At 34.7% G+C, this 16714-nt stretch overlaps 3 protein-coding genes across 4 annotated transcripts; 1 reads left to right on the forward strand and 2 right to left on the reverse strand.

The window, feature by feature from the left end:
* LOC133858558 (glycolipid transfer protein 1-like) lies at positions 1–4748 on the reverse strand. Its single transcript, XM_062294037.1, has 7 exons — positions 3902–4748; positions 3212–3341; positions 2603–2658; positions 2376–2494; positions 1112–1247; positions 734–865; positions 1–222 (listed from the first exon to the last, which is right to left on the reverse strand). Exons 2-7 carry the CDS (start codon positions 3327–3329, stop codon positions 205–207), a joined length of 579 nt encoding a protein of 192 aa, XP_062150021.1. The 5' UTR covers positions 3330–3341; positions 3902–4748; the 3' UTR covers positions 1–204.
* Positions 4749–6827: 2079 nt separating this feature from the next.
* Positions 6828–10374, reverse strand: LOC133858559 (glycolipid transfer protein 1-like). Of its 2 annotated transcripts, XM_062294038.1 has the most exons (8): positions 10239–10374; positions 10093–10155; positions 9457–9586; positions 8991–9046; positions 8753–8883; positions 7933–8068; positions 7556–7687; positions 6828–7098 (listed from the first exon to the last, which is right to left on the reverse strand). In XM_062294038.1, exons 3-8 carry the CDS (start codon positions 9572–9574, stop codon positions 7063–7065), a joined length of 609 nt encoding a protein of 202 aa, XP_062150022.1. In that variant the 5' UTR covers positions 9575–9586; positions 10093–10155; positions 10239–10374; the 3' UTR covers positions 6828–7062. The 2 variants fall into 2 exon arrangements, with proteins under 2 accessions (XP_062150022.1, XP_062150023.1); XM_062294039.1 differs by lacking the exon at positions 10093–10155 and having other exon boundaries at positions 10239–10346.
* A 4250-nt stretch (positions 10375–14624) lies between these two features.
* Positions 14625–16595, forward strand: LOC133873655 (large ribosomal subunit protein eL14y-like). The gene is made up of 5 exons (XM_062311396.1): positions 14625–14772; positions 14874–14975; positions 15801–15930; positions 16021–16133; positions 16369–16595. The coding sequence occupies exons 1-5, from the start codon at positions 14770–14772 to the stop codon at positions 16423–16425; spliced, it is 405 nt and encodes a 134-aa protein (XP_062167380.1). The 5' UTR covers positions 14625–14769; the 3' UTR covers positions 16426–16595.
* The last annotated feature ends 119 nt before the right edge of the window (positions 16596–16714 follow it).

The raw sequence follows: 16714 nt of genomic DNA on the forward strand, positions 1-16714 counted from the left end.
AGAGAGTGTAGAAAAAACAGTAACTAAAGTAGAGAATTATACTTTTTCAATAGCTACTTTGGCTAGTATTGCTACATATGCCTATAATTTACCAGGTCTCAAATTTAGAAGCCAAAGCAAATTATCCAATGCTCAAAAATAAAAGAGATAACTTGAAGCAGTCGCCACTAATGAAGACATTTTCCTCATGAAGCCTTCAGATCATCAAAAGCCTACACTAGCCTGTGTCAAGAGAGGCACTTCCGTGAGTCTCTAATTACACAATATAAATAGCTATAAAAAAAATAATAATAATAAAATTTAAAAAAAAAAAAAAAAAAAAAAAAAAAAACTCGAGGTAATCTGTTTGCTGAGAAAACAAAGGTAATCAAAAATCTAAACATCACACAATTCTTCAAGCCCAATGCCAACATTTTTGTGCTCAGAATTATGTTACTCGTAAAACCCTCAAAACCTTCAGCCCAATTATTTCAGTCTCATGACTCAAAATTCACAATCTCACAGCTGATGTCTTCCTTTATCAAAAAGGAGGACATCCATAATTCAAAAGATGATAAGGATATTGTGACCGGGATAGAAATTCTTTTTCCCTTTCTTCTTCAACTTCTCTAATCAGTAGTCACTAGCCATAAATTTTGTAAACAAAATACGGCCAGACTCCAATACTCAAATTTTAACAAGACATTAAGTTAAAGCAAAGTCAGTAAGTTCTGCACTAGTAGAAAAACCTTACCAGAAACTTGTGATTCTCTTCAAGAAGAGGGGAAAAGGCTGTGCAGAATTTTTCTATGTCGGCATAAATGTCTCCGCTGCCCCCTATAACCTCCATGAACTTCTTTCTATCGGGAGCAAGCTTCATGGCAAACTGCAAAGTACATAATAAGTCAAAAAGTCTGAACGAAACTACTCCAGTATACCAAATTGATATAATTCAAAAGGTCTAAAAGGTCAGACAAACCCAAGAAAAAAGTATAAAAGGGTGGAACTAATTACCAAGTAAATTTTCCACCATTATTAAAAATATTAAAAGGGGAACATATTGGAGCTAATTCTAAGAATCGAAGAAAAGTTTCCATTTCCATAAATAATTTAAGAACTACAAGGACATTACAGTGAAACTTGACCGAGCAAGCCAGCCATGCCATTTCTTCAGGGTCTTGCTGTAGGAGTCGGAACAGGCCTGTGACATTGCCCAATCCTTATGCTGGAGTAAGTTGCGAAATAATTCCACCAAGAAATCCATTGCTCTGAAAATTTATCATAATTAACAACGTAAATATGAAGGTACCACAGTTTCAAAACAAATGAAATAACAAAACATAGGTAAATGACAAGCATTAAACAAGCTCTCTTTCAGGTTCTGTGCTCCATGTCTAAGATTTTTTTCAGATAAAAACATTCTAGATAACAACAATATTTGGCATTACCTTTCTTATTGAATGAATAATCTTTGGTTTGAACATGATTGATGAATTTATCTCCAAAGAAAAATTAAAAACTTGCTTTGAGCTTTTTTGAGCACATTGACAAAGGAGACACATCCACGCCACGAAAGTGGGAATACACAAAGACAAATATTGCACAGAGATAGAGAGAGGGTAATGTTCTATACATTCTTCATTCTCGTTTTCTTCTACATTCCTCTATCTTTTTTTTTTTTTTTTTTTTTTTTGGTGCAACCTATAGTGTTAGCTTGCATTTAATGAATTTTTTTTTTTATAAATAATAATTTATTAAAAAGTATAAGGCGCCCTTTATTACACAGGCAATATACACAAGAGACTCCAACCCAGGCCCTCAAATCCAAATCCAATTTCAAAACTCGACAAGCCCTCAAACCCAAAACCCACAAAACAGCAAAACCTAAAACCCCCCAGGCCCTCAACGCTAGACAGCGTCAGACTTGCCTTTCCCCTGCCTAGAGGATGCACCCTTCATATCATAATGATGGAGCAGTCTAAATTTAGAATCTTCCTTCTACCTTTTACCTTCCGGGGGGTAGACACTGCCTCAGCAGTCAAGCTCCCTTCTGCCCTCAAATCAGAAGCTTGAGGCCCTCCCGGAACCAACCCAGAAATAACCATAGGAGCGGATGGAGGAGGGACCATACAGGAAGCTACCTAGATTGGACACATGGCTACCGGCAGCCGAGGGTTAAGAAAACCAGGCCGAATACTACATTTAATACATTTAATGATATCTTCAAAGTATTTTCTGCATCTGTAATACTACACATTTCCAAAGTACTAAATCACTTTGATCTTAAAGAAGTATTTCTTCTTTTATATATAACGCTGAATGCAAATGCCCCAACACAACAAAATACAAAACGTACAGAAAAAGCGCGCACACACAATTTATTATATACCATTTACCTTGTCAACCAAAGAAGACCACTGGTGTAATAGGATCCTTTTGCTGCAACATCTGCTCTCACTATACTAAACAAGTGATTGAATTCGGATGGATTTGAAGAATATCTAGATTCCAATCTCTACAAGAAATATCATAAAGAAATATTTACAAAGCAAGAAAAACCTATTCATTTCAAAGTCAAACTAGTGAACTTGACTGTGGAAAATACATAATAAGGACGTCTTACCGATATGTTTCCGCCAATATCAGTTTTAACAAGGGCCATTGCACCTCCGAACTTATCTGGCACCAAAAATTATTAAATAATTAAATTTATCACCTAGGAAACAAGCCCAAAATGAAGCAAGCACTCGTATTGTACATTTGATAATTGAGAAGACACTATAATTATATAACATGACTTAGGCGTTCTCTTATATACTTCTTATGTATTAGGGTTGCACTCCTCTGCGCTGTTTGATATTCTACATTACTTATCAAAGAAAAAAAAAATGATTATATCACATGACAAAACATGTCATGTGATATAATTATAATATCTTTTAAATCATCAAACGTATAATATATCACATGACAAAACACCAATCATCTGACATTGGGCACGAGCATGGCATGAAGTTGCACAAGTAGTGAACTAACCATGCCTAATCCAAATCAAGAGTAAGTTTTGAAAGTTTGAAAATGTGGGAACTATAGAATGGTTTTATTAAAAAAAAAAACTAATTATATCCAGTTGTTAGATCATAAATGACAATGCTGCCACCGTCAAATACAGTTTCTTAATGCGTCCATTATGGTATGCATTAATGCACCTAATGGGAGCAAGAGCATTCACCTATAACAGGGAGTATCTGCTTGCAGACTTCCAAGAAAGGCTTGGTCAGCGTTTGACCTTCCTCAGACTTCACATGCTTCAATCCTTCCAACGCAGGAGTTAACACTGTCCCCTCCATGTCTATGTTTTACTGCATAGATCACCCAAAAAAGAATAGAAAATCTCAAATTTCAGATTTTGGGAATAAAAAAAAAAAACCAATAGTTCCAAAGAGTGACAAGGAGTCTCATGGGGGAAACAAAGTCTGATTCAAGCACAGAAAGCGAGAGGTTGAAATTGTTAAAATTCACCAACCCATGATGACGAAATTAAAATTCAAGATGGGAAATTCAAATTATATATACATATTGCATCAGTTTTACACAAAATGCGCACATCCATAACATAATTCCAAATTCGATCAACATATATGCGTTTATAGAAACACAGACACACGAAAGTTTAAGGAAGTTCTTCGATGCAAATTAAATAGCTCAATGCTATAATCAGATGTGAATTATCTTACGCATTTGACGAGCACAGAGCTATAAAATATTGCATTATTTCCTATATTGCATAAATCTCAAAATCTTCGTAACTTTCTTAGCAACCAAATAGAGAGAGATTGGATCAGATAGGTAAACAATCACAAATTTAAAGATCAAAATAGCAACAAATTTTAGAGAGAGAGAAAGAGAGATCCATACGTACATGGAAGTTGTGGCTACGGTTCGTCCGGTTTAGGAACTCAGAGACGCTCACTGATTTGAAAGATAAATTGTAGGGAAAAATATTGCGGAAGTAAGAGAAAAGGTGTGGGTTTGATAACTTTGATTCGATGGAGAATCGAACCTTTGGAAATGAGAAATGGTACGAGACTGACGAGAAAGAAGGAATCAGATGCGATCCGATAACGATGAATCAGATGCGACCGGGGCTCTTCGGCAAAAGCAACGGGAGCATGGTAGCGGTGGCGCGTGTCGTCCCCGCGAGCCAATGAGATGTGTGTAAGGGGTTTTCTGGGTTGTAAGGGGAATTGGATGATGATCAGCCTTGAAATTAAGCTGCACATTAAGCACCCATAACAATGCGTGTGGTACACCGAGTGGGCAGGAGCCATAAGGTGAAAAACCGAGCATACCGGTGAAGTTGGAGGTGGAGAAGAAGAGCGTGGAAGAAGGAAGTGGATGGATGGATGGATGGATACTGTGATCTCCAGAACCCTAATAAAGGATGAGCATTCGTAGTAAGCTCGTCAAAGAAGCTTTTTCCCCAAATTCTGTTGAGTTTCCTCAAAATCAACCCTGCATCAAGCTCTTCGGTATCGCAGTAAATTTGGTGATTGTCAGATCTCCTCGTCTGGTCTGCAGAGCCAAGCTTCTCTCGTCTCTTCTTATTTTCTATTTCTTTATTCAGCCTTCCCGCGTTCTCGATCTCCTGAAGCCAAGAAAGAATAGGTTGAGCCCCCTTCCCTCTTGCAAGCTTCTGTGAATCCTAGGTTTGGTTTGATTTATTATGGATTTTGATTCTGAAACCCAGATTTAGATTAAGATTGTGGTTTGTGGGTTTCATCTTACTTCATCTATTGATTTATCACTTTTGCCGTCGACATGGCTTAGGTTCAATAATTTTTTTGAAATTTGTTTTATTATCACTGTTCATTGTAAAACATGCAAACATTCGACCACCAGGATCGGTTTTCAAATATCTGATGGTAGCATGGTGATCATCTGTACTGTAATGAAAAATTTAATGTTATTGGACTCATGGTGAAATACAACAACTTGAGGCTTTTATAAAATGCAGTATGTTTGGCACATTGTTGTTTCTTGTGTTTTAGTACTGTTTTTTAAAAAAAAAAAAAAAAAATTGTACCATGTTTATTGTGACATACTGATTTTTTGTGTAAAAAAATCTGCATATTGGTAGCTTCTTTTGGGTAGTAGATTCTGAAATTCTAAAGAATATTTGTTGGGTGATTGAAAAACAGCAGATAATATTAAATTTTGGTTGAAAAAAAGACAGTTGGAAGTGGTTACTTTAAAATTAATAATAAATTGTATTTATTTAAAATAAAAAATAATTAGAGAGTTTAATATTTAAAACTTTTGAAAAGTAGCTAGTTAAAATAATAAAAGTGAATTTTCTACCTAAAATTTGCTTAAACTTTCGCTAGTTCACCGGTCTAAAGCCTGAAAATGGAGACATCAAGTTGGGGGGAGAAGAACAGCATGGAACAGGGGAGGGTTTTTCTTTTTCGAGACCTTTTTCTTTTGTAAATTTTTTGAAAATTGAAGAATTTCAATAGCCATTTTCATTGTGAATTATTATGCTTTAAATTGAATCATTTCCTGATTTATGGAAAAAAAAAAAAAAAAAAAAAAAAAAAGATTCATATATTATGAGGACCATTCCACGTAACATTACTCCGTAGTAATGCTATGTATCTTCTTTTTTTATATTTTAAAGTTGATGTAATTTTTAAAATCATCATTATATCAAAATTTAATAATGATTCATCTCAAATTTATTGGTGATTTTTTCAAAATCACATCAACTTCATAAAAAAAAAAAAGGGGGGGGGGGGGGGGGGAGGGGGAAGATAAATGTACTTTTTGTTCCGATGGTTTTAAGTATTGACAAATAGTTTCTTAAGTTTTAAAAAGTTATTAATCACTTGTTGGGATAAGCAAAAAGAAACAAATTAATCTATACTGTTAGAAAAATTGACAGAATTTGTTTATGTGTTAAATTGAAGTAGGTCGGGTTCCCTAACCATCCTCATGGCCTTGGGGTGGTTCTGTCAAAATTGGTTACATGGATGAAAAACACCAAGAAAAAAAAAAAAAAAAAAAAAAAAAAAAAAAAAAAAAGGCCAAAAAAAAAAAAAATATGTCCAAAAAGCCCATACGTGAAAAGTTGTTACACGGTGCGATTTGGGTTTTATATAGCAGCTAACCACCTAAAGTAGTGCAATTCAGTTACGAAAATTTGATAACTGCTTAAGGCTTTAGCGATTTTAAATAATAGCCACTTGAAACCTATTGCACTGATTGTGAAAATTGGAAACCCAAGAAGTGGTTTGATGCAGATCCAAAATTTAGGATAATGATATGTCATTTTCCCTAATTTTGAATAAGAGAAGTTTAGGAAAATAAGCATAAACCCTCATTTAGTAACAGCTTGTGAAAATTGCTTTTTGTGAAGTCCAGTTGAGACTTCTTGGGGGTCATGTTAGAGTGGGCGGGTCTGTTATAATCTCAAGTATCCACGTTATTTAGAGAAATTTTCCAAACCAAACTGAAGACAATTTTTCTCGCAAACTCCCAATTACAATGCTCTGATTTTTAACTCTTAAGAAAATGAAAAAATTTGTTCACAAGGCAACCAGAACACCTCAAGGAATCAGTCGATAATGAATGTCCAAGCAATTTGATCATTAAACATTAGGCACCAGCCAAGAAAGGTTCAATGACAGTGATTGCAGTGGATTATGAAACCACTTATCATAGTTTTTTTTTTTTTTTTTTTTTTCTCTAATCATAACGGGTAAGAGGGGTCGATCAACTGTAATTACTCTACCTGGACATTGATCATAATAGCACCTACCTGCTAGCTTCTCTACCAATTACCATAGTTAAAAGTAAAAACAATACCCTTTATAATTTATCAGGAAAAGTAAAAAACAAAAGTTCAACAAAAACAAGATTTGAAGGGGTCATTTGCAGAATGGGTTGAAACAGCTTATAATTTATCAGGTCTCAAACTTAAGAAGCCAAGGCAAATTATCCAATACTCAAAAGTAAAGGAGAAACAAGGCGAACAAAACGGGGTAACTTGAAGCAGTCGCCAATAGTCAGAAGACATTTTCCTCATGAAGCCTTCAGCTCATCCAAGCCAACGCTAGCCTATGTCAAGAGAGGAACTTCAGTGAGCCTCTAATTACAATATAAATAGCTATTAAAAAACTCAAGGTAATCTGTTTGCTTAGAAAACAAAGGTCATCAAAAATCAAAATATCACACTATTCTTCAAGCCCAATGCCAACATTTTTGTGCTCAGAATTCTGTCTTAAAACCCTCAAAACCTTCTGCCCAATTATTTCAGATTCATGCCTCAAAATTCACAATCTCACAGTGGCTTTCTTACTTTATCCAAAAGGAGCACATCCATCATTTCAAAAGTTGCTAAGGATATTATGACCGAGATATAAATTATTTTTCCCTTTCTTGTTAAAGTTCTCTAATCAGTCACTAGCCATAAATTTTGCAAACAAAATACGGCCAGACTCCAATACTCAAATTTTAACAAGACATTATGTTAAAACAAAGTCAGTCAGCTCTGCACTAATAGAAGAAACCTTACCAGAAACTTGTGATTCTCCTCAAGAAGAGGGGAAAAGGTTGTGCAGAATTTTTCTATGTCAGCATAAATGTCTCCGCTGCCCCCAATAACATCCATGAACTTCTTTCTATCAGGAGCAAGCTTCATGGCCACCTGCAAAGTATCTAATAAGTCAAAAAGTCTGAATGAAGCTACTCCAGCATACCAAATTGATATAATTCAAAAGGTCTAAGGTCAGACAAACCCAAGAAAAAAGTCAAAAAAGGGTGGAACTAATTACCAAGTAAATTTTCTACCATTATTAAAAATATTAAAAGGGGAACATGCTGGAGCTAATTCTAAGAATCTAAGCAAATTTTGCATTTCTATAAATAATTTAAGAATTACAAGGACATTACAGTGAAACTTGAGCTAGCAAGCCAGCCATGCCATTTCTTCAGGGTCTTGCTGTAGGAGTCTGAACAGGCCTGTGACATTGCCCAGTCCCTATGCTCGAGTAAGTTGCGAAATAATTCCACCAAGAAATCCATTGCTCTGAAAATTCATCATAATTAACAACATAAATATGAAGGTATCACATTTTCAAAACAAATGAAATAACAAAACATAGGTAAATGACAAGCTTAACAAGCTCCCTTTGAGGTTCTGTGCCCGCTGTCTAAGATGTTTCTGGGCAGAAACATTCTAGATAACAACAATATTAAGCGTTACCTTTCTTACTGAATCAATACTCTTTGGTTTGAACATGACTGATGAATTCATCTCTAAAGGGGAAAAAATTGATAAATAATGTAAAACAAGGACTTTCCAGGAATCTCTAAAGGAAAATTAAAAACTTGCTTTGAGCTTTTTAGAGGACATTGACAAAGGAGACACATCCACACCCCGAAAGTGGGCATACACAAAGGCACATGCAGAGAGAGAGAGAGAGAGAGAGAGAGAGTAATGATCTATACATTCTTCATTCTCGTTTTCTTCTACATTCTTCTATCTTTTTTTTTTGTCTTTTTTCTTTGTGCAACCCATAGTGTTAGCTTGCATTTAATGATATCTTCAAAGTATTTTCTGCATCTGTAATACCACACATTTCCACAATGCTAAATTACTTAGATCTTAAAGTATTCTTTTTTAATATATAACAATACATGCAAATGCCCCCAACACAACAAAATACAAATGGTACAGAAAACACACACACAATTTATTAATACCATTTACCTTGTCAACCAAAGAAGACCATTGGTGCAACTGGATGATCCTTTTGCAGTTTTAGCTGCAACCTCTGCTCTCACCATGCTATATAAGTGGTCGAATTCGGATGGATTTGAAGAATATTTAGATTCCAATCTCTACAAGAAATATCATAAAGAAATCTTTACAAGCAAGAAAAACCAAATAATTTCAAAGACAAACTAGTGAACTTAACTGTGGAAAATACATAATATGGATGTCTTACCGATACGTTTCCACCAATATCAGATTTAACAAGGGCCATTGCAGCTCCAAACTTTTCTGGCATCAGAAATTATCAAATAATTAAATAAGTAAAATGAAGCAAGTACCCATATATTACATTTGATAATTAAGAAGACATTATAATTATATCACATGACATGTTATATAATTATAATGTCTTCTAGATCATCAAATGTATAATATATCACATGACAAAACACCAACCACACAACATTGGGCACCCGCATGGCATGAAGTTGCACAAGTACATATTCTAGTGTACTAACAATGCCTAATCCAAATCAATAATACGTTTTGAAAGATTGAAAATGTGGGAACTATGGAATGGTTTTATTAAAAACTAAATATCCAGTTGCAAAATCAGAAATGACAATGCTGCCACCTTCGAATACAGTTTCCTGATGCGTCGATTATGGTATGCACCTAATGGGAGCAAGAGAATGCACCTATAACCGGCAGTATCTGCTTGCAGACTTCCAAGAAAGGCTTGGTCAGCATTTCACCTTCCTCAGACTTCACGTGCTTCATTCCTTCCAAAGCAGGAGTGAACACAGTCCCCTCCATTTCTATGTTATACTGCATAGATCACCCAACAATGAACAGTAAATTAGTCTCAAATTTCAGATTTTGGGAATAAAAAAATGACCTATACTTCAAAAGTGTGACAAGGAATATCATGGGTAAGACAAAGTCTGATTCAAAAACAGAAAGCGAGGTTGAAATTGTTAAAATTCACCAACCCATGATTTTGAAATTAAAATTCAAGATGGGAAATTAGCCCAGATAACAAATTTTTATACAACATATATATGTTTATAGAAACAAAGAACACCAAGTTTGGGGAATTCTTCAACGCGAATTAAATCGCTCAAAGCTATAATCAGATGCGAATTATGCTACGCATTTGACGATCACAAAGCTATAAAAAAAATTGCATTATTTCCTATATCGCGTAAATCTCGAAATTTCGGTAACAACTTTCTTAGCAAACAAATAGAGAGAGATTGGATCAGATAGATAAACAATCACAAATTTAAAGATCAAGATAGCAACAAATTTTTGAGAGAGAGATCCATGCGTACATGGAAGTTGTGGCTACGGTTCGTGCGGTTTAGGAGCTCAGAGAGTCAGAGACGCTCGCTGATCTGAAAGGGAAATATTGCAAGGAAAAAGAATGTGAAAGTATGAGAAAAAAAAAATGTGGGTTTGATTCGATCAAGCTACGAACCTTTGGAAATGAGAAATGGAAGGAGAGTGACCAGAAATAACGAATCAGATGCGATCCGATAACGCGGAGCTTTTTTTTTAGTGGGAGTAATTTGGATCTTTTAAGTAAACGTTATTAATTAGAGAGGAACCGGTCGTGTCGGTTACTCGGTTTTACGTCGGAGTCCTCCTTGAACCAGATTGCACAGCAATTGTTCAAATTTTACCATTGAAAAAAAAAAAGAAAAAAAGAAAAAAGAAAATCAACACTTAATTATATAGAATAATGGAAATATACATAATAAAATATCTTCAAAATTTCAAAAAACCGTATCTTTATATATTATCAATTGTCGAATTACAAGTTCAATGGTTACAATTACAGGTGAATGTGATTGATGACTTTTATTACTTGGTTGGCCACAGCTTGAAACGCGCGAAAGATCCATCAAAGTCATCTTTACAGTTTTGTTTTGTTTTTTTTTTTTTTTTTTTTTTTTTTGGAAGAATCTTCCCATCCCACTTAATAATTAGGAAAAAAATATGAAATTAGTTAAGTGAAATTATACTTTACCCCTTTATATATTCACCTTATGACAATATGTTGCCAAATGTTTAAAAATAAGTAAATAACTCGCGTAATGTTAGCATCATGTGTCAACATGGACCTTCTGTCCCCTTGCCTATCACTTTGGACAAAAATTAGGTCACGTGCGTTAAACGTGATCGTTTGACAAATTAACCGTTCCTAAAATACTCCCGCACCTATTCAACCACAAAACAAAGGCAAACAAACATCTTAAAAACACAATCACATCCAAATGTATTTGCAAGTAACAAGTTAAGAATACACCAAGAAGATGCATGACACATAATAAGTAATTATAATCACGTGACCAATACAAATAGAATGCAGGTGTAATACATGAATAATACAAATAGTGATCACTACATATTTCCACATGAAGCCCACCAACACTAACAATGTCTAATGTCACAACATCAATGTCATAGGTAACACAAATATTCGCATAACAATATATGGCAACACGTAATACTAACAATATACATACGGATATATAACTCCCACTAAGTCAATACTATAGAAGATTCCAACAACTCTATATCAGTCATATGTTCCTTAAATAATTTTGGAGCCAGACTTTTAGTTTGTGGGTCGGTCACATATGTGTATGTAGAAAATGAGACTAGGTTACTTTCCCTTTAATAATTGCTGCAAAATTATCACAAAATATCTCCAGCAGGACATTTAGAATACCCAACCATGAGATAAAATTTCTTAGTCATATAGCTTGACATGTAGCCTCACGACGAGCTACACACTTTGTCTCCATTGTTGAGGAAGCTATAACCTATAAGAACGTCGTATTGTCAATACGTTAGCGTAAAATCATCAGTGCCCAACAAGTACTCTAGCACTTTCTTTGCAGTTTTCAAATGACTCAATTAGGATCACTCAAGTATCTCCAAAGTACATCAACGATATAAACAATATCACGTTGTGAACTCTCTCTCTCTCTCTCTCTCCCTCTGTGTATATATATATATATATAATTTTAGGTTCATCGAGACGTATAGGGTATCACTTTTCATGGTAGGTGCTTTTCTAGGAGAGCAAGACCAAATATTAAACCTACTCAAAACACGAGCAATGTAAGTTTATTGAGATAACCCAAAAAACACTATTAGTTATGTCACAACAAATTTGCATGCCCAATCTATAACAGGCCTCATCAAGATCCTATATGTCAAAATAAGAAGACGACATATGCTTAGTCTCAAGCAATAGCTCAATGTCATTTGTTGCAAGCGATATATCATCCACTTAGTACACAAAAATATATATTTGCTTTCACTAATCCTTAAATATATGCATTGACCAACAACATTTTTCTTAAAACTACAAGAGGTGGCAATCTCATTAAACTTCTAAGTATCACTATCTCAAAGCCTACTTAAGCCCATTAATGGACTTTTTTAAGCTTACAAATTATAACTATTTATTAATTTGTTCATTAACAGCGTGGGTTGAGTCTAGATTGTTAAATTTAAAGTAAAATGTTCTGCCACTTCTTCATCAGCATAAAGGAGGCCGATTGGGGCGAATGTGAGGCGCATGGAGTGAAGGCAGTGGAAGGAGAGCCGCATATTTGGTTTGCAAAACAAAGAAAAGAGAAAACCAATAAAGAAAATGAGAATAGAAGAGAGAGGTTGAGGGCAGGTGAAGAGGTGGGTGAGGACCCTCCTCAGGCACTCACAAAAAAAAGGTGGAAATTAAACGACTCTCACTTGGAGAGAGTAAGAACTTTTATGAGGAGATAGGGAAGATCTTCTCTAGCTAAACACTTATATAGTGAGGGGGGATTACATAAAATATTTTATTCCAATTATGATGGATTAGGATTCTCTCAAATTATTTGTCTAAATTCAGGCAGGTAATTGTGAGATACTACTTATGACTTATGAGACTCACCTGATCAGATAAGTGGTTGGACAACCTAATTTTTATTTGGTCAGGCAGGTTTCATAAGTAGTATATCACAAATTCTCTCAAATTCAGACAAATAATTTGAGAAGATACTAATTCAATTATTATTCACTTTATTAGTGAATATTTTTTTAACTTTCTTTTTAATATGATTGGACATTCCTTAAAAGTGATGTAGCATGCATGGATCGAGGCCGGATGTGAACTTGTGTTGCCTTCGTCAAGAAATTGTCTTTTGGTCTGTTCTTAAATGATTCCCTTGGTTTTCAATTTTATTAATAATTTTTTTTTTTCCATTTTTCAAAATTTCCATAAACTCAGTGAAATTCCAATTATCTTCCGAAATTAAAAATATATATATATATTGAAAAAAGAAAAAAAAAAATTAAATAAACAAGTTGGAGCTATGTTATCCCCTTCCTTTGTGAAATCGCCTATACATATGACTGTAATCAAGCCGAATCGAGTTGGGTATTGAATGTTCAAGCTTAAGTCGTTCAATTTTTTTTTTTTTTTTAATACAAGTCGAGCACAAGCTTATTATTGAGTTAGATAATTTGTTCAAGATCTATTCATTTATTTTTTGAACAAGTTCGAATTTATTCACGGACTATTCAATTAACTTATTCATTCTATATATAAAGTAATTGTCTTTTTTTTTTTTTTTTTTGTAAATTCATACTAATTATTAGTTTTTTAATTATTGTTAAGATTTATTATTGACTACTTATAAAAATTAACTCAAATCTTAAGCAATCTAATATTAACTTTATATATATATATATATATTCATTACATAGACACATACACAAAAATTCAGTAATATACACACAAATACACATATATTTATATCCACACTTACAATCACAATAATTCAAGTTATATTTATTACATTACAAAGAAATTTATTTTTTATTTTTGTAAATTCTTAATATGTTCACATTACAAAGTTAAAAAATTATCCTATTAAAATAATAAAAATAAAGTTATATGAGTCGAGCATATATGAGTTCGACTTGTTTAGCAAACAAATACGGGCCCACCACAGAAGATTGGGCCTAGCCAGTCTACCCGCTTAAATGAATTTGGTCAATTGGTCCCATGAGTTTGGAATTTAGAAAACCCCTATCAAAAGGTAAGTAGGCTTGAAAGTCCAACTAAGGCCCACTCCTAATCCAAGAAGAAGGTTCGCTAGCCGAGTCTAATGTAGGGCTAAACCCACTTCCTGTCAAAGAGCGAGAAGCTACGAAAATTCGAGATACTTGGCCATGATCCACAAAGAGGCCTCCAATCCGGTCGTGGGTGTACATGTTTCAAATTAAAAGAAGACTTGCACTCCGGGACGTGCAATACCCCATGCTTCGAAGACTACAATCAGAGAGACGTTCTCCCCCCTTTTAAGGGGTTAACCGTCTCAGCACTTCAGTATAAATACAGGCTAACCTCCAAGTATCCTCTAGCTGAAAAATTGTTATTGAAGCACTGTTATTATTATACCAAAAAACTGACTTAAGCATCGAAGTGGGAGCGGCTGACACCCCAACAAATACTTTTATTGCTTTTTTAATTTTGCAGAAGGATCATTACCCATTTCTAAAGCTTATGTCACCAAACCAAAAACTGTTTTAACAGACTCTATTCATTCACAAACCTACAGCTCACCCCCTATGTATGGTTTTAGATCAACCATCTTTATAAAACTAAATTTGTGATTGGTATTTTTTTCTTCGGGTAGCTGGTGTTGAAGCTCTTATGGCCGAAACCCAACCAATAACCCAAACCCGTAAGCCCAGTTTGTAGCTCTACTCAATTATATATACTTAGGCCCAAGCCTAACTCTGTTAAACCAGACCCGGCTCTTTGAGCGAATAAACGCGAAATCAAAAAAAAAAAAAGAACCCTAAATCGGACGGTCCAAAAACTGCTATAAAAATACCTTTAAAACAAAAACCCTAATCCCCAACCGGCATTCATTTCCTCGCCTTGACGATACGCCTCTCTCTCTTTCTCTCTCGCACTCACACACACACCTCACGAACCCAAAATGGTGAGCCTCTCTCTGCATCTACTCCTCGCTCCAACACGACGTCGTTCTTTGATCTCGTATTCTGATATCTGTATTTGGTTTGCTTTTTCTGTGATCTGCAGCCTTTCAAGAGGTACGTAGAGATCGGGAGGGTCGCCCTCGTCAACTACGGCCAAGACTACGGCAAACTCGTCGTCATCGTCGATGTCATCGACCAGAACCGAGTACGCCCCTTTTTCTAAATTATTTCTTATAATCTGTTTGGTAGCTGAGAAAGTAAGGGAAGGTAAATAAAAGTGGGAAATAAAACAATGAGGGATAAGTTCGTGGAAATTGTTGTGCGGTGTATTATCTCTGTTACATTATTTGAAGGCCATGTCTGTAGCTATGTCCTTAGTCCAACTGCCTCGATATTTATTGTATGCTATGTTGGATTTGTTTCTGTTTATGTATACAACACGTTTGTTTATGTTGTTTTTTGCAATTTGGTTTATGGATTGGGAGTTCTATAGTTTTTGGCTTTCGCTTGACTACTGTTAAAGCGAAGTTATAACTAGTTCACGTAGACATATATGATCTTATTTACTATTTTTGGAGAATTTGTTTTGGTGTTTTGGTTTTGAATTCTTTCAATGTTTTTTTGGCGAACTTATAGAGGGTTGAGACTTTTTTTTTAGTCTATTGATTTATACAGTGATTTTTGGAAAAATCATCAATTCAACTGCTCAATGTCACTAATTAATTCCGAAGTTTAAGATGGGAAAAGTCTACATCCTGAAAGTTACGTCTATGTTGCAGTCTGCCTGGCATTTTTTCTTTTCTGTGGCCCTTCTTCCCCTAATAATATCTTAGGACTCGTTTCTTTTGTACTTTTGAATCTGTGTCTTACCTTCATAATTGTATTAAGTCTGCATTGATTTTGAGATTATCATAAATAGATTATTATGCATTGCTTCACATCATATCTACACATTTCTACCTTGCACATGAAAAGTATTTGTTAATTATTACCCATCTTATGGTGATGTCTGTTTCATTTATACCCATAGGCTCTTGTTCATGCCCCCGATATGGAGAGATCCCAGATGAATTTCAAGAGGCTTTCTCTTACTGACATTAAAATTGACATCAAGAGGAACCCTAAGAAGAAGGAATTGCTCGATGCTATGGAGAAAGCTGGTACGTACAATTAGTTGTGGAAAAGTGTAATGCTAATTTTTATATTCAATGATTTCCTTGTTTTTTATACTTGTTTTTCTGTCTTGGCAGATGTTAAGAAGAAGTGGGAGAATAGTTCCTGGGGCAGAAAACTAATTGTTCAGAAGAGAAGGGCAAACCTCACTGACTTCGATAGGTTCAAGCTTATGCTTGCAAAGATTAAGGTTGGTTATAATATATGCTTTTATATATATATATATCTCTAGAAAATGAGTACTATAAATGCTTTTCGATTACAATTCTTCACATAGATCTATGCTGTCTCATTATTACTTTTGGCCTCCTTCCTTGCGCGATACATTTTGGCTGATTATTTGTTTGCTGTACATTTTTAGCTGTGAAACCATTAGTCTATTTTGAACTCTATTCTGATGGATCTGTTAAAATATTTATGTGCAGAGGGCTGGACTGGTAAGGCAAGAGCTCTCGAAACTGAAGAAGGAGAATGCCTCTTAAGCTTAATTTTACATGGATTTCCCAATTTTGTTATGAATTTTCTGCAGTTGTATTTTTGGATTGTTGGCCTGTCTTTCAATGAATTCACAGTTTCAGAGCAGCTTGAGTTTTTAAATATTGCTGACCAGACTTTATTAATAGTCAGTTTTATTGGTAGACCTTTTATTTTATCATGGTGTTCATGTTACTCCAATCTTTTAATCTTAATTTGGGTGTTGGGATGCTCGAATACTGTTCTATATTGGGGCCCATGATTTGTTCAAGTGAAATAGTATGGTTATCAGCATAT

Source organism: Alnus glutinosa, chromosome 1, assembly GCF_958979055.1.
Source record: "Alnus glutinosa chromosome 1, dhAlnGlut1.1, whole genome shotgun sequence".
Taxonomy (NCBI): Eukaryota; Viridiplantae; Streptophyta; class Magnoliopsida; order Fagales; family Betulaceae; genus Alnus; species Alnus glutinosa.

Coding starts and splice junctions, on each gene's coding strand:
- LOC133873655 (XM_062311396.1), top strand. Junction 14,976..15,800: donor ATGTCATCGACCAGAACCGA/GTACGCCCCTTT, acceptor TTATACCCATAG/GCTCTTGTTCATGCCCCCGA. Junction 15,931..16,020: donor CGATGCTATGGAGAAAGCTG/GTACGTACAATT, acceptor CTGTCTTGGCAG/ATGTTAAGAAGAAGTGGGAG.
- LOC133858559 (XM_062294038.1), bottom strand. CDS start 9,574: ATGGAGGGGACTGTGTTCACTCCTGCTTTGGAAGGAATGAAGCACGTG. Junction 8,069..8,752: donor GGTCTTCTTTGGTTGACAAG/GTAAATGGTATT, acceptor ATGAATTTTCAG/AGCAATGGATTTCTTGGTGG. Junction 7,099..7,555: donor AGGAGAATCACAAGTTTCTG/GTAAGGTTTCTT, acceptor CTCTTGACATAG/GCTAGCGTTGGCTTGGATGA.
- LOC133858558 (XM_062294037.1), bottom strand. CDS start 3,329: ATGGAGGGGACAGTGTTAACTCCTGCGTTGGAAGGATTGAAGCATGTG. Junction 2,659..3,211: donor GCAGATACTCCCTGTTATAG/GTGAATGCTCTT, acceptor TTTTGGTGCCAG/ATAAGTTCGGAGGTGCAATG. Junction 1,248..2,375: donor GGTCTTCTTTGGTTGACAAG/GTAAATGGTATA, acceptor ATAAATTTTCAG/AGCAATGGATTTCTTGGTGG.